At 64.6% G+C, this 24370-nt stretch overlaps 3 protein-coding genes across 26 annotated transcripts in view; 2 read left to right on the top strand and 1 right to left on the bottom strand.

The window, feature by feature from the left end:
• Positions 1–10558, top strand: part of ASPSCR1 (ASPSCR1 tether for SLC2A4, UBX domain containing) — a 40082-nt gene extending 29524 nt beyond the window's left edge. For 5 of the 9 annotated variants that reach the window (XM_032241272.1, XM_032241266.1, XM_032241270.1 and 2 more), the window contains 9 exons: positions 2023–2162; positions 2436–2517; positions 3227–3293; positions 3937–3999; positions 4522–4574; positions 9595–9646; positions 9910–9979; positions 10051–10223; positions 10468–10558. In XM_032241272.1, coding sequence (XP_032097163.1) covers positions 2023–2162; positions 2436–2517; positions 3227–3293; positions 3937–3999; positions 4522–4574; positions 9595–9646; positions 9910–9979; positions 10051–10223; positions 10468–10481 — 714 coding nt within the window. In that variant the 3' untranslated portion in view covers positions 10482–10558. Of the gene's footprint in view, positions 1–2022; positions 2163–2435; positions 2518–3226; positions 3294–3936; positions 4000–4504; positions 4575–6128; positions 8670–9594; positions 9647–9909; positions 9980–10050; positions 10224–10467 lie in introns of those variants that run through there. The other 4 variants (XM_032241267.1, XR_004257698.1, XM_032241269.1 and 1 more) reach the window with 4 other exon arrangements.
• A 1500-nt stretch (positions 10559–12058) lies between these two features.
• On the bottom strand, positions 12059–16207 carry CENPX (centromere protein X). Of its 9 annotated transcripts, none has more exons than XM_032241281.1 (6): positions 16105–16185; positions 14402–14614; positions 13159–13216; positions 12924–13006; positions 12605–12693; positions 12059–12528 (listed from the first exon to the last, which is right to left on the bottom strand). In XM_032241281.1, exons 2-6 carry the CDS (start codon positions 14504–14506, stop codon positions 12495–12497), a joined length of 369 nt encoding a protein of 122 aa, XP_032097172.1. In that variant the 5' UTR covers positions 14507–14614; positions 16105–16185; the 3' UTR covers positions 12059–12494. The 9 variants fall into 9 exon arrangements, with proteins under 9 accessions (XP_032097172.1, XP_032097174.1, XP_032097173.1 ...); XM_032241283.1 differs by having other exon boundaries at positions 12953–13006; XM_032241282.1 differs by having other exon boundaries at positions 13165–13216.
• A 315-nt stretch (positions 16208–16522) lies between these two features.
• LRRC45 (leucine rich repeat containing 45) lies at positions 16523–23915 on the top strand. 8 transcript variants are annotated; one of them, XM_032241261.1, is made up of 17 exons: positions 16523–17106; positions 17510–17571; positions 17920–17990; positions 18251–18429; positions 18571–18699; positions 19896–20008; positions 20372–20430; positions 20658–20735; positions 20996–21131; positions 21220–21297; positions 21382–21493; positions 21598–21668; positions 22088–22180; positions 22544–22636; positions 23056–23229; positions 23324–23471; positions 23603–23915. In XM_032241261.1, exons 1-17 carry the CDS (start codon positions 16887–16889, stop codon positions 23797–23799), a joined length of 2013 nt encoding a protein of 670 aa, XP_032097152.1. In that variant the 5' UTR covers positions 16523–16886; the 3' UTR covers positions 23800–23915. The 8 variants fall into 8 exon arrangements, with proteins under 8 accessions (XP_032097152.1, XP_032097151.1, XP_032097149.1 ...); XM_032241260.1 differs by having other exon boundaries at positions 18559–18699; XM_032241258.1 differs by having other exon boundaries at positions 16523–17124.
• Positions 23916–24370: the final 455 nt, after the last annotated feature.

The raw sequence follows: 24370 nt of genomic DNA, 5'->3' as shown, positions 1-24370 counted from the left end.
CTGCCCCCCACTCGAGACGGCTCTTGGCTATTCCGTGAGGGAGGATGGGGCAAGTGTGGACCTCCACACACAGGGTCTCCTGGCATCTCCCTCTGCCATTTGGCTGCCAAGTGACATTTCCCAGCAGCTCTGCTACAGACGCCTTCTGTTTTCAGGGGAGACGCCGGTGGCATGGCCTCTCTGGCAGCCCCTTATCCTGCCGGACCCCCGGCTCCAGCAAGATGGCCCTGGATCAGGGCTTCTCTGCCCGGGCAAAGAGTGGGCATGCGAGGTTTCTGCCATCCTGGCCCTGTGCGGGACCCTGGGCTCTGACAGAAGAGGCTTCCTGAGCAGGGCCGGGCCCTTGGCATGATGGGTAGGAATCTAGGGTGGATCCACAGGAATTAGAGATTTTGTCAGTTTTGTTTTCCAGATGAAATTCTATAGCCCCAATGGTGGCATGAAGCTGATGGCCCTGTCCCCTCTGGCCCACATCCTGGAGGCACCAGTGTGGGCTGTGGGCCGGAGGGTCCTTAGCACTGTACAGTGTGCGGACGTGCCAGCAGCCCGCCAGTGACCCCCAGGCTGTGCCCTGGACATGGCTGGCTGAGCATGTCGTGTCCTGGAGGCGGGGCCCCATCTGGTCAGGCTCAGGCGCAGTGCGATGCCATCAAGGGTGCTCTGCCCGCTCGGGGAGATGCAGTGTGGATTCCGGGGTAGGGGGGCTCCTCCAGGGAGGCTCTGGACCAGGCCGCAGAGGGTGCCAACCTGCCACAGGCTGGCCTGGCCACTCATGGACATGGCGGCTCTTGGCCCAGGGTGCACCACATCCCGCCCTCCTATCCCGTGGGAGCCCGGCATGCTCCCGGCCTCTGGAATGCAGGCGCTGGGGCTGTGGGGGGCAGCCTGGCGCCTGGCATCTTGTTATAAAAAGCCCTGGCGCAGGCTGCTCTCAGCGGCTGCAGGATGGTTGTGGCTTTGGAAGGGCAGCCTCCAGGGGCCTTGGTCAGCCACCTGTGGGCCCCACTGCCGAGCTGTGGTCAGCCTGTGCTGTCTGCCCTGCCATGACGCTGCCGGGGCCAGTGGGGCTCCCACCAGACCCTGTGACATGTCGCGACAGAGCCCCGTGCTGGGTGGCTGCAGGGCTGTCGCCATGGGCAGACAAGGCCTTAGGTGTATCCAGGGGCAGTCATGCCCTGGCTGTCTCCCAGTGTGGGCATGTTGGGGGCGCCAGAATGCCGTGCAGGGTAGGAGGCAGTGGCCCGTGGCCACATGGGAGACTGCAGGAGGGCTGGACGGGACGGGGAGGGTGTTCCCAGGGCTGCCGTGCCATCCCCAGGTATCCAGAGTGTGGGGAGGTAGGTTCCCCTTCCAAGTCAGGTGGGAGCCCAGAGCCTGCCCTAGGCCACCCCCACTGGAGACGGCTCTCGCTGTTCTGTGAGGGAGGACAGGGCCCCCTGCGGACGTGTCCCACCTACACCAGCACTGGACTGAATGCGCTGAAATCGCTGCCCAGGCCTCTCTAGCTGCGTGGCCCAGCTTTGTCCATTTCATGGCTGTTGATTAGGGGTGATGCCGTCCCTCCCGCATCCCAGCGTGGGCAGAGGGAGGGCCCAGCTTCTTCCCTGAGGGCAGGCGTGGATGGTGTCAGCCTGGCCATGGAGCTGTGGCCAAGAGGGCAGCGGGGCAGCTGGCCTGGGGTTTTTGCCGACGCTCTAATTTGGCGGCTGTCGCCACCCCTCCCCCACATGGAGACCCTGACGTGGCCTGAGCGAGACTCCAGGGGCCATGTGCCCTTCAGGGCTCAGGGCTCAGCATCAGGGCTGCCGCACTGGCTTGGGGGGGCCTCCAGCCCTGAACAGGCCCTGAGTGGGGTGGGGGCCCCAGCTGCTGTGCCTGGCCCTGGCCCTGTGCTGGCCGGGGCCAGGGAGGGAGTGGGCCTAGCTCCCAGGTCTGTGCGACCGCCTCGGCCGGGGGCACCAACAGCCCAGGGCGTGGAGGCCCTGCCGGTGACCCGCTGTCAGCCTCTCCCTCTGTCTCCAGCCCGTGGACCGGGTGCCGGTGGTGTGCCACCCCGACCTGGAGGAGCGGCTGCAGGTCTGGCCGGTGGAGCTGCCCGATGAGTTCTTCGAGCTGACGGTGGACGATGTGAGAAGACGCTTGGCCCAGCTCAAGAGTGAGCGGTGGGTCCCCCTCGGCGCCTCCTGGCTTCTTCGCCCCAGGGTTTGCCCTGTTGGGGGCCCATGCTGCCCACTGTCCTCAGGCACCAGGTCCCTGAAAGGCTGCCCTTAACGGCACCTCAGAGGGTTGGGGCGCAGCGGGGGCGTCCACTCTTGCTGTCTCGTGTGTGGAGAGCAGCCTTCTCCTGCCCTGGCAGGTGCAGGTGTCAAGCCCAGGCCTGCTGCCGGTGCCCCATGCTGACTGGGAGCCCTGTTCCTTCCCCGTCCTTCCCACAGGAAGCGCTTGGAAGAAGCACCCTTGATGACCAAGGCCTTCAGGGAGGCGCAGATGAAGGAGAAGCTGGAGCGCTACCCAAAGGTCTGCAGACAGGGCTTGGGGGTACAACTGAGGCACAGTTCTGTGGGGTCTCCTGCGGCTCCCACATGGGACCAGGGCCTTCAGTGGTGGCACATGTGCTCCTGGTAGCCAGTCGATCCTCCCTTGCTTACGATTTAGAATAAAACTTTTTTATTTGTTTATTTTGAGATTCAGTCTCACTCTGTTACCCAGGCTGGAGCGCAGTGGTGAGATCTTGGCTCCTGCAACCTCTGCCTCCCAGGTTTAAGTAATTCTGCTGTCTCAGCCTCTCAAGTAGCTGGGACTACAGGTGCCCACACCTGGCTAATTTTTGTATTTTTAGTAGAGATGGGGTTTCACTGTGTTGGTCAGGCTGGTCTCGAACTCCTGAGCTCGGGTGATCTCCCCATCTCGGCCTCCCAAAGTGCTGGGATTACAGGCATGAGCCACTGCGCCTGGCCAAATGAAACTTTAAACAGCAAATCTGAACACAGGTCAATGTGGTTTTAGGATTCGGGCTGATGTACGCACACGTGGCATTCCGCTGTCTCTGTGCCCGGCCTGCCAAGGGGGAGTCGAGGCTCAGGCCCAGATTTGGGGGGACTGCTGCCGCTACCGCCTGCCCCAGCCCTGGTGTCCATGGCCCGGTGTGGGCCAAGTGGGGAGGCCACGCCCTGGTCCCTGGCTTGGCTCCGGCCGTCCCTGTGACCCCTCCACTTGTCTGGCCTAGGTGGCTCTGAGAGTCCTGTTCCCTGACCGCTACATCCTGCAGGGCTTCTTCCGCCCCAGCGAGACAGGTGGGCAGCACTTTGGGGTGTCCGGGAATGGGGTCAGGGGCCACTGGGGCCCCTGCTGGCTCCTTCCTTCCAGGCCACACGCAGGACTGCTGCCGCCTGGCCTGCAGGCTCTAGGGCACCGGGGTCGGGGGTGCAGGTTGCTGGGGTCCCCTTGGGGCTGCGGAGTGTCAGGCAGGCCCAGGTGCCCAGCCCCACCTCAGGGAGCCCGTGGTCCTGAGTACTCATGTCGATCACCTACTAGACATGGGTGGGGCTGAGGGGCATCCAGAGGAAGGTACCATACCCCGGGAGGAGGGCAGAGGCGCTGTGACATTCAGAGATTCCTCACTGACTTGTACCCCAGACAGCTGGGTGGCAGCAGCCCAGGGTCATTGGCCTCCCCCAGGGAAGCACTCAGGCTGGGGTGGTGGCTGGGGTGGGGCGGGCGGCACAGGCTGGCAGTGGGAGTGCCCTCCTGCAGCAGGGCAGGGTCCCAGGTGTGTCCCGCACAGGGGTGCGGCCCCGCCAAGCACCTGGGGTGCCGTATGGGGCTGAATTCCCACCCTAGGGGAAAGGCCCAGGAGGGTGAAAGCAGTGGCCCAGGTGCCGGGGCAGCCTGGGGCTGGCGTCGTGGGAGAGCTCTGTGTTTCTTTCTCCGCTGCAGTGGGGGACTTGCGAGACTTCGTGAAGAGCCACCTGGGGCACCCCGAGCTGCCGTTTTACCTGTGTAAGTTTATTCTCCTGAGCCCACTCCTGGCGTCTGTGGCCTTGTGCCCAGCTGCCTCCTGCCACCCATGGTGTCTGTGTGGGGACCTGGGAGGGGTGCAGCAGGGCCCCTCTCCCTGAGCCGGGCATTGGGAGCCAAGCTTCCCACGTCCTGTCCCGGTGCCCACTGCCCTCTGGAGCCCTGTTATACCCCAGCCTGGTGTCCACCCCTGGGGCTCAGGCTACTCCTGCCCGAGAGCTGTGGGAACGATGGGTGGACGGGGAGTGGCTGGCCTCCCTTGGAGGGTCTCTGGGTGTAAAGAGTTAGGCTGTCCGCCCCGAGGGGAGCTGGGCTGCAGAGCTGTGTGGGTGGTGTCCCCGGCAGGTGGGCCTGCACTGCCCAGCCCCTCCGAGCCCCCCGCTGGGGTTTCTGCAGCAGGAGTAGTGGGGGCAAAGGGCATGAGCCTGAGGAGGAGGCACCACCCCATCTTCAGGCCTGTGGGCCGGGACTCCATCCTAATACACAGGCACCTTCTGTCCTCAGTCATCACTCCTCCAAAAACAGTCCTGGACGACTACTCGTGCACCCTCTTTCAGGTACCTGAAGGCCGTCCTGGGGTGCTGTGGGGTGGGGCCTCCGGGGAGGGCAGGATGGGAGGGGGAGGCCTGCGGGTGCTGTGGGGCAGGGCCTCCCCGGGAGGGCAGGACAGGAGGATGAGGCCCTGTGGTCAGGAAGGAGGGCCCTGGCAGGCGCTGCCCAGGGATAATAAGCCTTTGAGAGCCGGAGCCGGTGCTCACCGCTGAGGTTGTTTGTGACCAGCTTCTCAGCTCCTCCACTTGCCGCCTGGCCCCGGCCTGCCCAAACTGAGGCTGCTTGGAGGTCGTGCTGGGGCCAAGGCAGGCCCAGCTCCTGCCTGGAGGCCTGGGTGAGGAAGGGCCTGGCAGGCCTGGGAGCAGGGCTGGGGAGCCCTAGGAGGGATCCAGCCCTCAGCAGGAGGTGGTCGCCTGGGGCTTCAGCAGCCAGGCCCGTTTTCCTGCTCCTTCCCCTGCCTGGCCTCTCCGCTGGCCCCACTGGCCCCTGCTAGGAATGCCCTGGTGCCCATTGCTCACCGCTGCTTCTGCAGGTCCCTGCCACCTCCCTGAGAACTCCTGAGGGTGAGGCCAGGGTGCGGGGCCAGGTGCCCAGCCGTGCTGGGCCACCCTCCAGAGCCAGGAGCAATGAAGTCCTGTCCTTGGCCTGGTTGGGGGAGCCGCCTGGGGCCTCCCGAAGCCCTCTGGCTTAAAGGTTTCCTCTTCAGTCTTTTCAGATATTTTAATTAGCAGCAGAGGAGGGTTCTTTTTAAGTGGCCGCAGGCCTCGGCAGAGGCCTGGGGTGGAGGTGAGAGACTTGCTCACTGCCTGCGGTTGCAGCCACTGGGCTGAGATGGGGCAAGAAGGCTGGCAGCTGCCAGGGGTGATCAGAAGCAGGCCTGAGCGGGATTCCCTGCAGCAGAGGCAGGCGCAGGGAGGGGTGACAGTCCTCTCTCAGCCCGAGCTGCTGGCTGGACTTTGGGCCTCTTTCCTCTGCCCCCACCCCTCCCTTGCTGGCCAGCGAGTTGATAAACATTGAATTTAGAAGATTCCTTGGGATTGAGGGGAACCAGTGCCCAGGCCTGCAGCCCACCCTCCCATTGGGAGGCCCCGAGGGGCCCTGGGGTCCTGCTGCCCTGTTTCCGGAGACACCCTCACCCCCCCCACCAGCCGCCGCCTCCTGCCATCCGTCAGCTCAGCTCCGGCCTCGGGGCCTCTCGGGGTGGTGTCCCTGGTGACGTCCCTGCCTGCCCGCCATCAGAGAGCTGGCAGGGCTGAGGGAAGGAAGCTGCCTCCCTGGCGGGCAAGCAGGCGGCGGGCGTGGAAGCGCCAGCTTTCATGTCTCTGGCAGGGCCCTGCTCCGGCTGCCAGCTCCCTGGGGAGTGTCCAGGAGCCGGCCCCTGCTTCCAAGAGAGATGGCGTGCCTGGGTGTGGGGCTGACAGCTCGGCAGCCCTCGGTGGCCCTGGCCCAGGAGAGCTGAGAGGAGGCAGCCAGGAGTGAGGACGAGGAGTTGTGAGCAGTGTGGGGTGCTGCTTTGTGGGACAAAGTCCCCCAACCCCTGCCTGAAACTTGCTTCCTGTCCCTGTGCGTCAGGGTGCCCTCAGCCCTGGGGTCCATGCTCTGCCCTTCACCCTGGAGCTCCTTAACAAGCCCTGAAGGCACTGGTGCGCCCCAGGGACCCCTTCAGCACAGGCTTTGTCTGCTGGCCCTGTGGGGACGGAATTGGGAGGCCTGGCCAGGAGAAGGCCAAGGCGCCTGGCTCCAGCCCCGGTACACACAGCCTGCTTCTTCCACAGCGGGGGTCGGGGGGAGGGGTGCAGGCCTGTGGGCGCCCAGCCCCTGATGTCCCGGCGAGGTCTTCCCTTTGCCCATGGTGTGATTTGAGTGTCAGCGCCACCCGTGTCTGTCTTGCCACACTGCTGCCTGCCGCCCTTCTGAGGGCTCAGTTGTCCCCAAGGCCAGGGCAGGGCATCTAGAAGTACCTGGCCAGGTGTCTTCCCATCCCTTTGCTGTGCTTGTCTAGGCTGGGCCAGAACTGAGCAGAGGGTAGAGATTCCTTCCCCGTGGCCATGGTGGTCTGTCCCTCATTCCGTTGGGATCCCAGAGACACAGCCAGCAGGCAGGGGACTTCTGGTGGGCAGCCAGAGGGGCAGGGAGGCCTGGTTCCAGAGGATCTCCCCCAGGGGTCCTTCCCCAAGGCCTCAGCCCTGCAGCCCCAGCCTGGGCCCTGGCACGTGCTCTGTCCCCTTGTCCAGAGCAAAACAAGAGACGAGGGGTGGGGGCCCACAGACAGGCACCTGCCCTGGGGACTGAGCCCTGGCCACAGCCCTCCCTGTGCACGTCCACCTGGCCTGGATCAGGTGAGACTCGGCTCCAGTGCCAGTGCCGGCCATGATGGGCTGAGTGTACTGGGCGGCGAGTTCCCTGGTCAGGGCCTCCTTCCAGGCGTGGCCATCCCCCTCCCGAGGGGGTCTGGCTGTGGCCACCCTGTGTCTGGAGCGGGGGAGGCAGCTCTGGGTTGCAGGAAGCCCCGGGGCCAGCCCTCCTTTCTGGTCCTGAGGGTGGAGAGGCTGGACCTTTCTCTTGGAGGTGGGAGTGGGGAGGGGAGCCACAGAGGGCCTGTGGGTGTGAGAGGAGATTCTCGGGCTTCCTTCCCTGTCCCATCTGTGGTCCCCATTCCACTGCCCTCACCCCACTGGGACCCTCCTGGGGGCTGGATGTACTGGGGAACCCTGAGTCCACTGGGGTAGCTGTGACAAAGGCCCACCATCCCGGAGGCCTGGGGTCCAAGCTCACGGGATGGCTGGGCTGGCCCCTCTCAGGTTTCTGTCATGGCTGGCAGGAGTTATGTCTGTGTGCGTTCTGCGTCCTCATCTCATGAGAATTCACACAGGAACAAACCCGCCTTTGATGTCATCTCACCTTACTTATCTTGAAAGACCTGCTGGGCTTCCTTCCGTTGGCTTTGGGGGCAGACCTGGCTCCTAACACCCTCCATTTGTTGGAGCTCTCAGGCTGTCTCAGGGGACCAGGACACGGAGATCCCTTGCTGCCTGGTTCCCCACTCCCCAAGCCACCTGCCTGGCAGGGCGTGCCTGGCACTTCCAGCCTGAGTGCCTGCTGGGCACCTACCCCTGGCCAGTCCTGTCCTCCTCCCTCTTCTCCCAGAGCAGCTCCCCTCCTGCACTGCTGTGCTGCCCACCGCTGGGGCCTCTCTGCGGCCGACAGGCTGCCTTCTTTCCCCTGACCAGGCCCTACCCCACCTGGGCCTCTGAAATGCTCCTCATCACCTCATGGTCTTGCAGAAGCAGGATGGCTGTGGTCCCCTGCCTTCTCTCTTGGCTGCCTTTCCCCGGAGGGTGGTGCTGTTCTTGCCCATGGAGACGGCTGGAGCGCGCGGCCACCTGTGTGTGCTGCTCCTGCGGAGTTGCTGCCCACGGGGGTTGGCCTGGACCTCCTTTCGGAAGCTCTTCCTGGCAACACCGAGTGTGGCAAGGGGCTGGCTCCAGGGTGGCTGGGCTGGCCCCTCCCAGGCTCCTGTTGTGGCAGGGTCACTTGTGTGTGTGGTCTGTGTCTTCATTTCTTGAGGAATCACACTGGACTAGACCCGCCTTTGATGTCATCTCACATCACTTATCTTTTTAAAGATAAGTGAGATATCTTCAAAGATAAGTGCACTGTCCCAGGCCCTCCGGTGTGTCAGGGCAGGGTGGCGCTCCTCTTCTCCCTGTCAGCCCAGGGAGCCAGGACAGTGTTGGTGGGGACAAGCCCCTCAGCCTGCGCCTCCCTCAAAGGCCCTTTCTGGGCCCTGCTCTGGGTGGCGGCGGGGGAGTGTCCACTGTGACTCACATTCCGTGTCTAGACCCAGCTTCGTGACGGGTGGCTCCATCCACCCTGGTCCCTTGCTGAAGTGGCCCCTGGAAACTAGGGCAGAGAGCACGGATTCCAACAGTGGGAGATGGAGGTGACAGGAGACTTTGGGAGGCTCCTTTTCTGGGGTCCATCCAGAGGCCGAGCCTCTCTGAGCACTGCAGCCTCCATGCCACCCGTCTGCCGAGCCTCCTCGCCACTGACTGCCAGGCCTACTTCCCTCTCCTCGCGTTCCTGAGCCCCAGCTGCCCCTTTCTGTGCATCCCGCAGGGCAGTGCTGGGAGGGTCATGGCCTGTGGGGGCAGTGATGAAAACCAGGTGCCTCTGCATCGGTGGCTTCTGAGGGATTCCTCTTGCCCGGCGGCAGGTGGGACACAGATGGGGCTGGCCAGGCCTCCGGTGCCCACAGCGGCCTCCAGGCAGTGTCCCCTGGGCTTCTGTGAGCGGCTGCAGCCTGGGTGTGAATCCCGGAGGCCCCATGGCGCTCTCCGTCTGTGAGGCTGAGACCACGGCGGCTCCTGGCGCTGTCCTCCTGGTGCCCCCTTCCTGGCTCCCCAGCTTCCGGCGCCTCTCCAGGGCCACTGGGGCAGCCCCTGCCCACCCCACAGGCCCGGCTCTCCTCACAAGGCTTTGATCCCAGGCGGCACGATTGGGTTTTCAAAGCATTCACGGCCCCCGGCTGGAGGCTGAGGTTTCAGCGTTCTTGGGCCTGGCCTTTGAAGCTTCCTCTTAATCTTTTAACATCCCTCAGCCCCACCCCAGCCTGTGGCCCTGAGCAGCCTGGAGCCAGGAGGGGGATGCCTTGGGCCTGGCAGCTGCAGCCGTCCACAGTGGTCCCTGCCCCGCCCCACCTTCCTCGGGTGCGGAGTCCGTAGCAGGGGGGGCTGTCGGGGCCCCAGCCTGTAGCTGGCTTGGGGCTTGGGGTGGTCCCAGGGAGGGTGCTGGTGGTCCCAGGATGCCCTGGTCTTGCTTAACAGTGGTAGGGTTGGTGCCAGAGTTGGGACAGGAAGCTGGGCAATGAGGGGCTCATGGGGGCCGGGCAGGTGGAGCCTGCCTGAGGGTGGAGCTGTGGCCATCAGCAGGGCCTGGGCCTGGGGGTGTGGCTGCCTCCACAGCAGGAGGGGTGCTGTGCCCACGGTGCCTGCCCAGCTCCTGAGCCTCCCGCCCTCCCTGCAGGCGAACCTCTTCCCGGCTGCTCTGGTGCACTTTGGAGCCAAGGAACCAGCAGGTGAGTGTCAGTGGTTGGGGCTTCGGAGCCTGACCAGCCCTTCTGGGACCTCAAAGCCAGCTGCCCCAGAGCGCATTCAGTCTGGGGCCTCGTTTGGGTCTGGGAGGGAGGTCTGCGGCTCCCAATACCCACCTCCCCGAGGGAGGGCTGGGGCAGCCACCTGCTGGCCACCCTGCTCCCAGAGCCAAGGGCAGGTGGCTGGATGCTGGGCAGGTAAGGGTTGGCCTCTCTGAGGCTGAGGGTGGGCTTGGGCCTCTCTGCAGGCGTCTACCTGGAGCCTGGCCTACTGGAGCACACCATCTCCCCATCTGCAGCCGACGTGCTGGTGGCCAGGTAAGCGCTGGTGGGTTTGGGAGCTCCTCCCTCTGCGGCACCCACCACCTTGTGTCTTTGCCTCCCCCCAGGTACATGTCCAGAGCCGCCGGGTCCCCTTCCCCAGTGCCAGCCCCTAACCCTGCACCTGAGTCTGAGCCACCTGCTGAGGAGGGGGCGCTGGGCCCTGCTGAGCCTATCTCAGGGATGGTCCCGCCTGTGAAGAGGAGCCTGGGCAAGGTGCCTAAGTGGCTGAAGCTGCCAGGTACTGTAGCCGGGTGGAGGGCAGGGGGCTGGGTGCTTCGACCAGGTGGAGGACGGTGACGGGGCGCAGGGTGCTGTAGCCGAGTCGGAGATGGGGGGCCTCGTGCTGAATTTGGTTGGGGCACAGGGGGGCTGGGTGCTGCAGCTGGGGGTGGAGGAACGAGAGTTTCAGCCGGGCCAGTGAGCAGGTGGCTGGGCAGCGAGAGCCCAGAGCCTGTGGTCACCCTGGTGTGTTTGCACTACAGCCAGCAAGAGGTGAGAGCTGCCAGCCTGAGGTGCCCACCAGCCACAGGACCACCTCCCCTGCCAGCAGGAATAAAGACTCTGCATCCTTCAGTGCCTCCTGTCGTACCTCTTCCAGCAAGGGCCCCCGTCCTCCACCCTGACTTGGCCGGACTGGAGTGTCCACGGTGTGGGCCCCGGTGGCCACTCGCTGGGCCGAGGTGTGCATCCTGAACCCGAGTGGGTCTCCCAACAGTATTTATCCTTCCTCCCAGGGGAACAGAAGTGTTGGAAGAAGGGCTTTTTGGGCAGACTGCCTACAACCCAGGAGCCAAGCCCGGGCCAGGAGCTGGGGGAGTTAGTAGGGCAGGGCCTGGCCTTGGGCCTCCCGCTGTGGCGTGGCTGCAGTGCTGGGTTTTGGCCCTGGCCGCCCAGTAGCAGCGTCTGCAGCAAGCCTAACGACTTCCACGGGCTCCCCAGGGCTTTCAAACCGAGACCTCCTTGGGTGGGCAGGGTGGGGAAGGGGTAGATCCCAGCAGCAGCTCTGCCTGGCCTGGGCCAGTGGGGCTAAATCAGCGATGGAGAGTCTCACCCCAAAGCTGTCTTAGGGCACCACGGCAGGAGAGGCTGGGCCGCCTCCAGTGATCCCCAAGAGGCAGCTCTTGTCCTTCCCACCCTGGAACCTGACTCCCTGCGCTCTAACCCTCCCTGCATGGGGCCCCAGGATGGCGCTCAGCTGAGAGCCCCTTGGATCTTCATAGTCCTGGGCTTATAACTAGGGAGCTGAAGTGAGGGGGGCTACGGCACCTGGCAGGGCGCTGGAGGGTAAGTGGCCCAAGGCCCTGCTGCTTCCCAGGCGTTGGCACCGGTGTAGCTCATACCAGAGACTTCTGAAAATCAGAGGGCAGCCAGACCTGGACGGGGCATCCAGGCAGGTCCCATAGCCCCGTGTTTCCAAAAGTGGGCAGGCGGGGCGCGGTGGCTCACGCCTGTAATCCCAGCACTTTGGGAGGCCGAGGCGGGTGGATCACGAGGTCAAGAGATCGAGACCATCCTGGTCAACATGGTGAAACCCCGTCTCTACTAAAAATACAAAACATTAGCTGGGCGTGGTGGCGCGTGCCTGTAATCCCAGCTACTCAGGAGGCTGAGGCAGGAGAATTGCCTGAACCCAGGAGGTGGAGGTTGTGGTGAGCCGAGATCGCGCCATTGCACTCCAGCCTGGGTAACGTGAGTGAAACTCCGTCTCAAAAAAACAAAAACAAAAACAAACAAAAGTGGGCAGGAGGCATGGCCTGAGGGGGCTGACCCATACCCCCCAGCACTGCTTGGGGCTGGTGTTGGGGAAAGGGAGGCCCTTTCTGTTTCAGCAGGGCCTTGGGCCAGGGTCCCTCTCACCCTGTGCATCCTGGTCCTGTCTGCAGCCACAAGAATGTTCATGGAAGCCACTGCCCACTAGTGTCAGGCCCTGTGGCTGCCCCAGCCCCTGGCACACATGCTGTCAGCCTGTCCGGTGCTTTGCTTTTGTCTTACCAGGGGTGGAAGGGCGCACACAGGGAGTGTGGCTTTGAAGCAGTCTGACTTCAGTGATTAATGGCAACAAGACGGCCAGGCTGGGAGAGACAGTTTTGATTTATTGATGTTGCTTTGTGAGAACAAATTTATAGCCTGGGGAACCATTTTCCAAGGGGAATACCGGATGGCTGGGAGGGTCACATCAGCTTTGATGTCAGTGGCAGGAATGTGGCCAGGAGGCGGCGCTGCCGGCTGCTGTTTGTAAACAGTCTACCTGCTGGCTGCTGGCTGGGCCTTTCCCAGCACTTGCCTGTAGGACCCCAGGGGACAGGGAGGGACTCCCCATGGGCCTGTCCCCAGTGGGCACTCCAAGGGTGGCAATGCACTGCAGTCCTGCCCCTTTGCAAAGGCTGGAGAATCTTGGGAGCTTGTTTGAATCAGCTCCAAATCCCTCAGGTCCTTCTCCGTCTGCAACCAGAGGCCACTAGAAACACAAGACCTGCTTCTGTGGACCAGGGGCTTCCCTGGGGTGGCCTCAGCCACAGCTGAGATCCCTAGAAGTCCAGGAGCTGTGGGGAGAGAAGCACTTAGGGGCAGCCCACCAGCCAGGCACCCCCACCTGTGCACCGACCCGTGTTCACCCACCAGCTGCGGGAGCACCTTCTCCAGCTGGTCCACATCCACGAGAATGGCATCTTCTGCCTGGGCCTGCCGCACCCCACGGACTGCTGCTTCTGCAGTGAGAAGCTCAAGAAGTGGGGGATGCTGGGAGATCTCAAACCTGGGCCCACCGAGGGCCTCAGCCTGGGCCAGTGTCCCCACCCACATCCACGGGCAGCCCCCAGAACCAGGCTGTAGCACCTGACCAACAGGATCAGGAGACCAAGTTCAGGCCCTTGTGGGGAACGGGAAAACATGTCTTGGTTTTCCCGTGGGAAAAACAGAGGAATCCTCAACCCTGTGCCTGGGAGGGAGCCTGGGCCCTGGGCTCACCCACAACGAAGATCTTCAGTAGCTCCGCCATGAGCTGCAGTGCGTCCCCGCTAACTGCAAGAAGGAGAGGAGGTTATCTGGGACCTTTGCCCACTGCCCTGGCTGGGTGCTCCAGATGCACCCCACCCTCCTCAAGGCCTTGGCCCTGCAGAGTTGTGGGAATGGTACAGGACAGGTACGGGAACCCCCTCCCACCTGCACCCCACCCGCACCTTTGGTCTTGTCATCCTTAAAGTGCACGTGCAGCAGCCTGCTCACCAGCTCCTGGAGGAGGGGGGTGTCATTGCCAGGCCCTGCCCTCCCCCACACCCCTAGGGTGGTGATCACTCTGGGTGACAGTGGCTGTGATTTCCAGCTGGAGATGCCCTCTGTGCTTGGGTCTCTCCCAGGGCAGGGGACAAGCGCCTGCCCAGTGCTTAGGGTGGCAGAAGCTGGAAGAGCAGGGTCTATGGTCAGCTCCACAGGTGTCAGGGCCCCTTGCAGTGTCTGTCAGGGAGCTGCCCTGCAGAGTGAGTGGTCGCAGATGTGGGAGCAGGCCCAGCCTGCTGGGGCTCCAGGGGAGAGAGGAGAGGCCTTGTCGAGTCTGGCATAATCTTGCACTCCCGTCCCCAGCCAAGGGCCATGGATCTCCTTTCGAGGAGGCAGGGAAGGCAGAGCCCGCCTGGGTCTGGAGGCTGGAGGCAGCTGCTCCCTGGGTGGGCTGGCCTGAGGGAGTCACACCAGTAAGGCCTTGCTTGGCCAACTCTGTTCAGTGTGCTGGGTCCGCTCCACCGGTCTCGCCCTGGTGCTTATCGTCCTGCAGGAAGTGCTGGTGTCTGGGAGCACAGAGCCAGGCTGCACCAGCGAGGTCCGCAGGTTAGAGTGGAGGGAGGGGTGGGCTAGATGCTGAGGGCCTGAGGGCCCGACCAGCTCTCTGGCAGGAAACTGGGAGTCCTTTCTGGGTTTTTTGTGGAAAGCAGCACTGACGTTTGAAAGGACCCCTCTGGCCACCATGCCCAGGGGATGGGGGGCAGGGAGGAGGCTGCAGAGCTGGGGCCTTTCCACCTTCCTGAAGCATGCAGGACGGGTACAGGGGAGGAGTCCATGCCAAGACCCCAAAAGGACAGCACTGTTCTGTGGAGCTGGGGGGTGTGGGCATGTGTACTCGGGAGCTCGGTTTGGGATGTGTTGTCATAAACACAAGAGGTGTCCACAGAGCGGAGGCGGCAGCGGCAGCAGTGGCTGAGACTTGGAGGGCAGCCCCGGGTGGCTGGTGGAGCCACGAGACTCAGTGAGGTGGCCCAGGGCAGGCACCAGCCCACAGGGGCTGGGAAAGGAGCCAGCATGGAGTGCCCAGGGCTGGGGGCAGGGGCAGTGGGCACCCAGGAGCCCAGAAACAGGCACTACAAGGGAAGGTGGGTGAGGGACCGGCCAGGCTGCCAGCAGCGGGAAGCAGGGAGCTCACAGCACCTCACCCAGAGCAGTCCAACAGGTGACAAGCAGAGCAGCGGGTGGGTGAAACCCTGAGGCACGGGAGGTGAATGTGCCACAGCAGCGGGTAGCAGGGCCCAGCATCCCGGTTCGTCCTGAGCCCTCACTGTCCCCCAGCCAGGGTCCGGGTCACCACCCGCGTAAGCTCAGTGCCACCTGCTGGTCCTTCTGGCTGCCTACCGCCAGCTCTACCTGTAAGGTACCAGAAAAGGCAGAGAAGGCACTACTTCCCCACCTGCTCTGAGACCTCCAACACCGTTGCCCCAGAAGGCCTGGGAAGGAAGACCACGCCAGTGAGTGGCAGCTGCCGGGGCTGCCTGGATAATCCAAGGGGTCGCTCCATACGCAGGCAGTGGCTTCGGGAGACAGGCCCAGCAGTGCGGGTGGGGGTGGGGGCCTGGGACACACCCAGCCTTGACCCCCAGACCTGTGGGTGCCACACCAGGGCTGCAGGCCCCCTGCTCCCCATCATCCTCAGGCTCTTCGCCTGTAATGACCACAACTCCAGCTCTGGCCAGAGGCCTTGGGGCCCTAGTTGTCAGGTGGGCTTGACGGAGAGAACATATGACCTCCCCCGGGGTGTGCCCAGTGCCCTCTCTCCAGCTGTGGCCTTTTGGCTACCCTAACCTGGTGGATTCTCACAACCAAGTGGTGAGGTGGCCCAAGCCTCCGTCACTTTCTCTTTCTGAATTCTGTCTGGCAAGAATCTTCAGCAACTTCACCCCTAGAGTCCCTCCGCTCCCCCTCAACCCTGCACGGAGCCCCTGGTGTCCTTGGGTGATAAGAGGCTGACACAGAAAGAATTCCCCCTGCCTCTCTACAGGGTTGAAGTCCTCCCCTGAGGATGGGTCCACAAGGGCCTGAGACCCTCCCCTTTCCAGGCCGCAGAGGTCCACGAGGCCCTGATGACATCGAGGAAGCTCGGTGCCTCAACCTTCAGGTACAGTAATGAAGGACTCAGAAACCACTCTGCCTGCACAGAAGGGGGCCTCTGCACATGACACCCCCAGGGAGCCCCACTCACCAGGGGTAGGGAAGAGCGGGGCACCCTTCCAGCCTTGGCGGATCCTGGCTCAGACGGCCTGGGTCTGACCCTAGCCCTGCTGAATCACTTAACGCACCCGAGCCTGGGTTTCCCAATGGCGGGCGGGGTTAATAGGTGTCCAGTGTGTGTAACGTGGAGCACCGAGGACACCACGCGTTCCTGGGACTTAGCCCAGTGCTGGCACCCACCGGGGAGCGGGCAAAAGGGGAGCTACTGTGCCTGGCGGCTGGCCAGGTCCTGCCGCCTCGGGCTGGACGGTCTCACTGTTGCCGTGCTGGGGTCTGACCTCCTCTTCACAGGAGAAACCAGGCTCAGGGCGCAGGGCGGCGGCCCAGCTCCTCCTCTCTTTTTGCCGGCCTGGACTCCGCCGGGACGGCGCCTACCCCTGCCTATTTCTGCAGACGTTCTCCACCTTCCTGCAGCCCCGGCTGCCCCACGCGCCCTTCCACCTGCTGCGGGACCCCCGCCCAGGAGAGCGCGGGGCGCGCTGGCGGGCCGGGGTAGGAGTCTGAGAACGGGCCCAACCTCAAAGGAACAGGTGGGCGGCGCGGGGGCTGGCTTCGGGCCCTCACAGTGTCACACGTGGGGTCGGGATGCAGCGTCCACGCCGGCCCAGCCCCTGCCCGCCGGCCCTCACCTTCCGGAAACCAGCTCCTGCTCCGGCTCTCTCCATGGCCGCCACCTCTGCGCGCGCCCTCCGGAGCCCCGCCCCGCGCCCCCAGCCAATGAGACCCGAGCGCGCCCCCAGAGCGCCTTCTCCCAGAGCCCCGCCCCTATCTTCAGCCAATGAGCCCGAAGCGCGCCCTCCCGCAGCCCCACCCTCACGCCTCTCAGCCAATCAACCAGGAGCGCGCCCTACCGGGGCACCACCCTCACGTCCCTCAGCCAATTATCCTGGCGCATGCCCCCCCGGAGCCCCACCCTCATGACCGTAGCCAATGAAACTGGAGCGCGCTACTCCCCTTCAGCTTGCTACCCCAAGAGCGCGCCAGTTCCTTTGTTCTAATTGGCCCCCAACTAGCGCCGCCAGCGCAGGGCCTGCTGGGAGTTGTAGTTCCCGGGGCCGCTCCCGGCGCGCCTGGTTCTTCCTGGATACTGAGGTCCCGAAGCGTCTGTCGCGAGGACTGGGGCGGGGGCTGCGGGCGCGCAGGGCCTGGAGGGGGCGCGCGACGAGCCTGCCTCCTTCCTGCACGGGTGGTCCCCACGCACCGCGGGGCTCCAGCCCAAAGCGGACCTTGCCTGCCGCCCAGCCCCGCGCTCCCAGGACCTCCCGCCCGCAGAGCCCACTCTGATTGCTCTTCGTCCGGGTCAGCGGAGGCCCAGTCTCCTGTACCCGGCGCCGGGGCTGCTCCGCACCAGGCGGCTCCCTTTCAGCAGCTGCGGGAGCATGCGGAGGAGGTCCTGCCGACCCCGCGGGTCATGGAGGAGTTCCGGCGCTCCTACAGCCGCTTGTGCAAGGAGAGTGGGGCCGAGCCCCAGGAGGCTGTCCTGCAGCAGCTGCACCAGCTTCCCAGGGGCCGGCTGGACCTGGCCACGCAGAGCCTGACGGTGGACACCTGCAGGGCCCTGGGCAAGCTGCTGCCGAGGGAGACGCTGTGTACGGAGCTGGTCCTGAGCGACTGCATGCTCAGCGAGGAAGGTGGGCAGGCCCGGCAGGGTAGGACGCTGCTCCTTAGCTGCCCACGCCGTTGCCTTGGCAGCCCCAGAGGCCGCCTCCTCTCCGGGCTCTCCTCTTTCTGTACCGTCGTTAAAGCGAGCAGGGGCGCCTGCTCCTGCACCTGGGAGTGGAGGGCAGTTCCTCTTTTTGACCGGGGAAGAGGCCTTAACCTGCCGCGACTTACCTGGTTCCCTGCGTGCTGACGCGGCTTTGTGCTGCAGGTGTTTCAAACACGGCTTCGCAGCGAGACTCTTGGCCAGCGCCAACCCAGACCACCGGGGCAGTTGTCCTTCCCTGGGTTTAGGGAGCTGCCCTGAAAAGGGGCCCACAGGGAGGGTCTTGGGGTCAGCAGGGGCAGAGAGTAATCGCGGCCCCCCTTACACAGGGGCCACACTGCTTCTCCGAGGCCTGTGTGCCAACACCGTGCTGCGCTTTCTGGACCTAAAGGTGAGATACCTGCACTCTGGGTGTCCGAGTGTGCCACCCGAGGGCAAGAGGAGAGTGGGAAGATGCCAGGTCTCGGGGGCCTGGGGTCTGGGCAAGTGGCTGGAAACTGTAAGTGCCCCAGGCCGTTCTCCGACGGCCTCCTGTTTGAGTGACTGTCTCTGGAGCAAGAGTTCACGTCGGCAACAAGCAAGCCGGCCCCAGGAAGCCCCCTGAAGGAGGGGAGGCCACACCTCCGCCCAGGGGGCACCCCAGCCTTGTCCACTGGCTGACCGGGGCCCTTAGGGCATGAGCGGAAATTCGGAGCCAGTCAGGGCGAGGGCAGCGATTACCGGCCTGTTTCTGCCCTAGGGTAACAACCTTCGAGCCACCGGGGCTGCGGCTCTGGGAAAACTTCTCCAACAGAACAAGTCCATTCAGAGGTGGGTGGTGGTCCTGACCCCACCGTCACCCCGGGCCCCCTCTCTGTGTGGTTGTGGATTGGCCCCAGAGCACATCGTTCTGCTGCCCAAGAGTTCACAATTGCCAGTTGTCTGCTGTGTTTCACAAACGGCGGGGAGCAGGCAGAGGCTCCAGCCCATCATCAGACCCCCTCCAGCCCCAGCTGACACCGTCCCCAGGCCCTGGACCCCATGGGCTAGGCAGTCCCCGGGGCGAACACTGGCTCCTGTCCTTCCTGCAGCCTCACGCTGGAATGGAACAACCTGGGCACGTGGGATGATGCCTTCGCCACCTTCTGCGGGGGCCTGGCGGCCAATGGCACGCTGCAGCAGCTGGACCTCCGCAACAACCAGATCAGTCACAAGGGCGCCGAGGAGCTGGCCCTGGCCCTGAAGGGCAATGCCACTCTCCAGCAGCTGGGTGAGGCCTCCAGGGTGCCTCGGGGTCCCTCATCCCTCCGAGACTGCCTGTGCTCTTGGAAGTGAGGGGCTAGGGGACCAGCCAGGCCAGCTCCCCCTCCACCAGGTGCATTCCATCTGGTGACTACAGGTTTCCTTCCAGACCTGCGCTGGAATAACATTGGTCTCCTGGGGGGCCGGGCCCTCATGAACTGTCTCCCCAGCAACAGAACCCTGTGGAGGCTGGACCTGGCTGGGAACAACATCCCCGGAGATGTCCTCAGAGCTGTGGGTACGCTGCAGGGCTGTGTGGAACGACACATGAGCCTCTGAGAGAGGCCTGTCCACCGAGGGCGGGGTGCTGGGCCTGGGACCAGATGATGAGAGCAGCCCGAGAGCCTGAGGAATCGGAAGGAGCAGAGGGTCTCGGTGCACTTGATTGGCGCTCGCCACACATGGGCACTGTCCAAGACTCCCCGTGTGCTCGATGAGTTCTTATGACCTGTGCAGTGGGGGTGCCCATTTCATAGCTGCAGAAGCTGAGGCCTTGTGGCTCACAGCCCTGGCCTTGGTGGCAGTGCTGATGCTTCAGGTGGCCCAGGCCTTGGCAAGGGAGGGGCTTCTTGGCATTTGCTCTGTGGTCAACCTGAGTTGTGGCCCTGCATGTGGGTCCTGTGGGGTGGCGCTGCCTGGTCTGTGTGGCCTCCACATTCCCACCCACCAGCAGCCCCAAGTCCTTGCAGCTGATGTTTCAGTGTCAGGCCACATACTCCCTCATCCACACACAGTGGCAGCCTCTTGGCCCCTGTGCCAAGGGCTCACCCTCCTGCTGGCCCTGCCTGGCCTCTGGCTCCAGCCACGCCGTCCCTGGCGTTGCCCGAGTGCTGGCCTGACTGTTGTCATTGCTCCTGACCTCTGCCGCCTCCCCACACGCCATGGTCTTTCCAGAATGTGAGCTGGGCACAGTGTTCGCCTCAGCATTGCGCTGTGCCCCTTGATCTTTGGGATGGTGGCCAGACGCCCCAGGTTGGCCCTCGCCTTTTGTGGTGGCCGTACCACCTCTGCCCCACGTGTTCACGTGCCCCCCAGCACCGGGCGCCTCCTGCTCAGGACCCTACCCCATGAAGCTCATCCACCCCAATGCACTGAGGGGGTGCCCGGCATAGCACAGATTTCCAAGCAGCCAGCCACTGGGTGCAAACCAGCCACCTCTGAGGCTGAACAGCCCTGAGTGATACAGCCCGTGTGTGTGTGCGTGTGTGTCTTCGCGTGTGCGCATGCCTCAGCCTCCTGAATAGCAGAGATTACAGGTGTGTGCCACCACGCCCAGCTAATTTTTTGTATTTTTAGTAGACATGGGGTTTCACCACGTTGGCCAGGGTGGTCTCAAACGCCTGACCTCAGGTGATCCAACCTCCTCAGCCTCCCAGAGTGCTGGGATTACATGTGTGGGCCACTGTGTCCGGCTGACACAGCTCCTTCTGACAGAGCAAGCCATGGGCCACAACCAGGACCGGCTCACCACCTTCCAGGAGAACCATGCCCGCACTCACGTGCTCAGCAGGGAGGTCCAGCGCCTCCGGGAGGAGAAGTCCAAGCAGGTGAGGATGGCGCCTTCGCTGGCCTTGGAGCTGCTCATGGCTGGGGGTCCTGCCTCCCCCAGCTCCACGGTATGCCTGCCTTCCCTTCCTTGGGGCTCTGGAGCCTCCCTGAGTGGCTGGTACCTGGAAGGAGGGGCAGCCATCTGGTCTGACTCCCTGCAGGTGGGCTTCCTTGGGGAGCTGGCATCTGGCATCTGAGCCCCAAGGCCTTGCTCTGTAGCAACCACCCTCCCTGTGAAGGAGATGGGGTACTGTGGGTGGAACCCTTCGCTGCCTTGCTGGGCTCCTGCTCTCCTTCCCCTGAGAAGGTTGGGTGGACAGGCTGCAGGTGCCCTGACAGGCTGCGGCTGTCTCTGTCCCCAGTTTTTGGACTTGATGGAGACCATCGATAAACAGCGGGAAGAGATGGCTAAGAGCAGCAGGTGAGTGAGCCCAGGGCCACAGGGGCAGGGTGAGGCTTCAGGGCTCAGGTCCTGGCCCAAGACTCAGCTGGGACCCAACCCGAGCCCACGAGTGAGGCCACCAGGAGGCGGCTGGAGGCTCAGTGCCCGGACGACCATAGATGCTTAAGGAACAGCAGCCCCCAAGGCCGGGGGAACGGCGGTGCTCTGGGGCTGGGGTTACTCTGCACCCCCCTCTCTGCCCACAGAGCGTCAGCAGCCCGCATAGGGCAGCTTCAGGAAGCCCTGAACGAGAGGCACTCCATCATCAATGCTCTCAAGGCCAAGTAAGGATGGGGGGTGGCTTCAGGATACTTCAGAGATGTGCCACAGGGCAGAAGAGGGTGATGTGAGCCTGTGTGCAAGTCCTGTGTACAGAGCAGAGGTGGGAAATGGGGTGAGACTGGGGCAGTAACCTGGAAGCCTTCCTGGAGGAGGCAGGTGCTGGCTGGCATTGACTAGGTTCCCGGTAACAGTGAGAACAGTGAGGCCTTTGTAAGGCAGGTGAAGTCCAGCTGGGATGGGGTGCTGCCCTTCCTCTCTGCAGGCTGCAGATGACAGAGGCTGCCCTGGCTCTGTCGGAGCAGAAGGCCCAGGATCTGGGGGAGCTCCTGGCCACAGCGGAGCGGGAGCAGCTGAGCCTGTCGCAGAGGCAGGCCAAGGAGCGCAGGCTGGAGCAGCAGGTGGGTGGGCAGGGCTTGAGAGGGGTGGGCTGGGAGGTGCGTGGCGGCCGAGGGACCCTCACTGTGCACACCTCCCCGCCACCCCCAGGAAGCTGCGGAGCGGGAGTCTAAGCTCCTCAGAGACTTGTCTGCTGCCAACGAGAAGAATCTGCTTCTGCAAAACCAGGTAGCTGTGGGGTGGAGCCAGGGAGCCCAGGGTGGGCACGGCAGGGCTGGTTCACAGCCTCCCTCCATGCTGCTGGCTTTCCAGGTAGACGAATTGGAGGGGAAAGTCAAGTGTCAGCAGGAGCAGCTGTTCCAAACCAGGCAGGAGCTGACCAGCACGTCGGCCCAGCTGAAGATGCGGGCCATCCAGGCTGAGGGTGGGCACAGGCGGGCCTGCTGCGGAGGGGCCTGGGGATGGGTACACTGGGGACGGGGACCTCCAGGGGATGCTCACAAATGCTCTGCCCCGCTGGACTTCCAGAGCGCCTGGACATGGAGAAGAGAAGGTCCAGACAGAGCCTGGAGGACTCGGAAAGCCTGCGCATCAAGGAGGTGCCCTCCCACTTGGCCTCATCTGGCCTCTAACACACCTCAGTGTCTGGCCTTGGTGTCATGCAGGTGTCCCCAGGTGTCCCACACTTGGTGGGAGCTCCCTTTGTCACCTTGGGTCAGTGGGTGGCTGTATTTTGCCAGGCTGAGTGGATGTCAGACCCAGAACCTCCTATTGGGGCTGGGAGGGGACTCCATCCATGCCTCAGCCATAGGACAGGCTGGTGTTGAAGAGACACCCAGCCCCACCCATTCAGGGTACGCGTGCTAGGGCAGGTTCCTGCTAGGCCACCCGAGGCAGCGCTTTCTCAGAATGAACAAGGTTCCCAAGAGACGACTGCCCTCCAGGGTGGGGATTCCATGGGGGAAAGAGAGGGGGCCTTGCTCCTCATCCTGGCCCCACAATCACTGTGCCTGAACAGGTGGAGCACATGAGCCGCCACCTGGAAGAGAGCGAGAGGGCCATGCAGGAGCGGGTGCAGAGGCTGGAGGCTGTGCGGCTGTCCCTGGAGGAGGTGGGTGCCCACCAGGCGGGGCTGAGCTCTGCCTTAGCCCTGGGCTGAACAAGGGAGGCAGCCCCTGGTGTTCACAGCCTCAGGACCCCCGAGAGCCCTTCCTGGTCTCAGAGCCTCATAGGCCCACCTTGGGACTCACCCACCAGTGTGCCGAAGAAGCTACAGGGACGTAGGTGGCATTCGGGCTCCCTTGGCTGTAGGAACCCCGCCCAGTGAGCCAGGTGGCAGGGCAGTTTCATGGCCCTCAGGAGGCTGGCAGAGGAGAGCCTCTCCAGCTAGGGTTGCCTGGATGGGCCAGAGAGAGAAGGGCTGTGGGCCAGGGACAGGAGAACAGGCTGGCAGGAGAACGCCATCTATGTGCAGGAGCTGAGCCGAGTGAAAGCAGCAGCACTCAGTGAGCGTGGCCAGGCCGAGGAGGAGCTGATCAAGGCCAAGAGCCAGGCCCGCCTGGAGGAGGTGAGCCCACAGATGCCCGCCACCCTCTGGGGGAGCCAGGCTGCCTGGCTTCGCTTCCCACATGCAGGCTCCAGAGCTGGGGCTTTGAGTGGGGAGGCGGGAGTGTGGTGTTGAGGTCAGGTCACACATCTGTCCCCCTGCACACTGCTGGGAGGCTTCAGCTTTGCATCCAGGCCTGCGATGGTGGCGGGGTTTGACCCATCCCTGCAGCCTGTGACTGCATGGAGGAACTGGAGGGGTGGCGTGACTGGAGAGGGACGAGGGGAGTCTAGAGGGCATCTGCAGGAGGTGCCTGCCAGGAGTGGGTTCAGAGCAAGAGGAGTCGTAGTATCTTGAGCAGCCGGTCTGGCGGAGGGGTGGGGTCGTGCCCATGCAAACCTCTCAGGAGGTGAGCTCCGTGGCGGCTCCTGTGCCCACAGCAACAGCGCCTGGCTCACCTGGAGGAGAAGCTGCGTCTGCTGGTGCAGGCGCGGGATGAGGCGCAGGGCGCCTGCCTGCAGCAGAAGCAGGCCGTGGTGGAGGCCCAGACCCGGGCCAGCCAGCTGGGCCTGCAACTGGAGGGCCTGCGGCGGCGCCTGGAAGAGCTGCAGCAGGTAGCCGGGGCTCCGGTGCGGGGTGCGGGGGTCGGGGGGCGAGGGTGCTAGCCCCCGACCCCTCGCCTCACTCCCCAGCCTTCGTTCCTGGCAGGACCTGAGCCACAAGGACGAGGAAAGGGTGGCCGAGGTGAGCAGGGTGCGCGTGGAGCTGCAGGAGCAGAACGGCCGGCTGCAGGCGGAGCTGGCGGCCCAGGAGGCGCTGAGGGAGAAGGCGGCGGCCCTGGAGCGCCAGCTGAAAGGTGAGCCAGACCCTCGCCCTCCCGGCGCCCGCTGACGGGAGGGACGTGAGGCTACCCGGAGAGCGGGGCCTGCCGCGGGGCCTGCCACGGGGCCTGCCACGGGGCCTGCCACGGCGCTCCCTGCCCGGCAGTGATGGCGAGCGACCACCGGGAGGCGCTGCTGGACAGGGAGAGCGAGAACGCGTCTCTGCGGGAGAAGCTGCGGCTCCGGGAGGCGGAGATCGCCCGCATCCGGGACGAGGAGGCGCAGAGGGCGAGCTTCCTGCAGAACGCCGTCCTGGCCTACGTGCAGGGCTCCCCCGTGCGGACCCTGAGCCCCCCAAAGTGAGGCGGGCCGGGAGGACCCGGCGCAGCGGCCGCGACGGACCGGGGGCCGCGTCCTGCCCGCGCCGCCCCTTCCCGTGAGACCCGGGCCGTCGGGTCCAAGCGGGGTTGCGGCGACCGCGCGGGAGGCGCCTGGGAAGGGCTCCCTCCCTGCCCCTGCGTCCCGCCGCCGCCGCCCGGAGCGCCCCGGGAAGGGGCCCCGCGGGTGCGTCTCCCCTCGCGCCTTGCGATGTCACCCTGAACGCCGCGACCGCCCGCGCGCGGCGGGATTGGAAATACAGCGCGTCCGCACTTCGTGACACGTTCCGGCCCCGCCTCTCCCTCCCAGCGCGCCGACCCTCCGCCCTCGCCCTGCCGGGCTGCGGCCGTTAGCCCTCCTCCCTGCTGCCCGGCGGGGCGGCAGAGCCGCGGGGGCGTCCGTCTGCGGGTTCGGGCGGCTGCGGAACCCCGAGTTCGCGGCCGGCTCCCGGCGGCAGGGGGCAGGTCCCCGAGAACGCGCAGCGCGCGCGGCCCGCCCCTCCGGCTCCAGTCCTGAGCTCCCTCCGGCCCGCGCGGCGCCCCGAGGAACTGCCGAG

The sequence above is a fragment of the Sapajus apella genome, unplaced genomic scaffold (assembly GCF_009761245.1).
Source record: "Sapajus apella isolate SASKATOON/1434 unplaced genomic scaffold, GSC_monkey_1.0 scaffold48, whole genome shotgun sequence".
In the NCBI taxonomy this organism is placed as follows: domain Eukaryota; kingdom Metazoa; phylum Chordata; class Mammalia; order Primates; family Cebidae; genus Sapajus; species Sapajus apella.
This window is presented reverse-complemented; position numbering and strand designations above follow the sequence as displayed.

What these genes read in the sequence shown, in the direction of transcription:
- CENPX (XM_032241281.1), bottom strand. Translation starts at nt 14,506, where the DNA reads ATGCTGGGCCCTGCTACCCGCTGCTGTGGCACATTCACCTCCCGTGCC. An exon ending in GGGCCCAGGCTCCCTCCCAG is followed by an intron (nt 12,694 to 12,923) that starts GCACAGGGTTGA and finishes TTCTCACTGCAG; the next exon opens with AAGCAGCAGTCCGTGGGGTG. An exon ending in AGAAGGTGCTCCCGCAGCTG is followed by an intron (nt 12,529 to 12,604) that starts GTGGGTGAACAC and finishes CTCTCCCCACAG; the next exon opens with CTCCTGGACTTCTAGGGATC.
- LRRC45 (XM_032241257.1), top strand. Translation starts at nt 16,887, where the DNA reads ATGGAGGAGTTCCGGCGCTCCTACAGCCGCTTGTGCAAGGAGAGTGGG. An exon ending in CAGAACAAGTCCATTCAGAG is followed by an intron (nt 17,991 to 18,250) that starts GTGGGTGGTGGT and finishes TCCTTCCTGCAG; the next exon opens with CCTCACGCTGGAATGGAACA. An exon ending in GAGATGGCTAAGAGCAGCAG is followed by an intron (nt 20,431 to 20,657) that starts GTGAGTGAGCCC and finishes CTCTGCCCACAG; the next exon opens with AGCGTCAGCAGCCCGCATAG.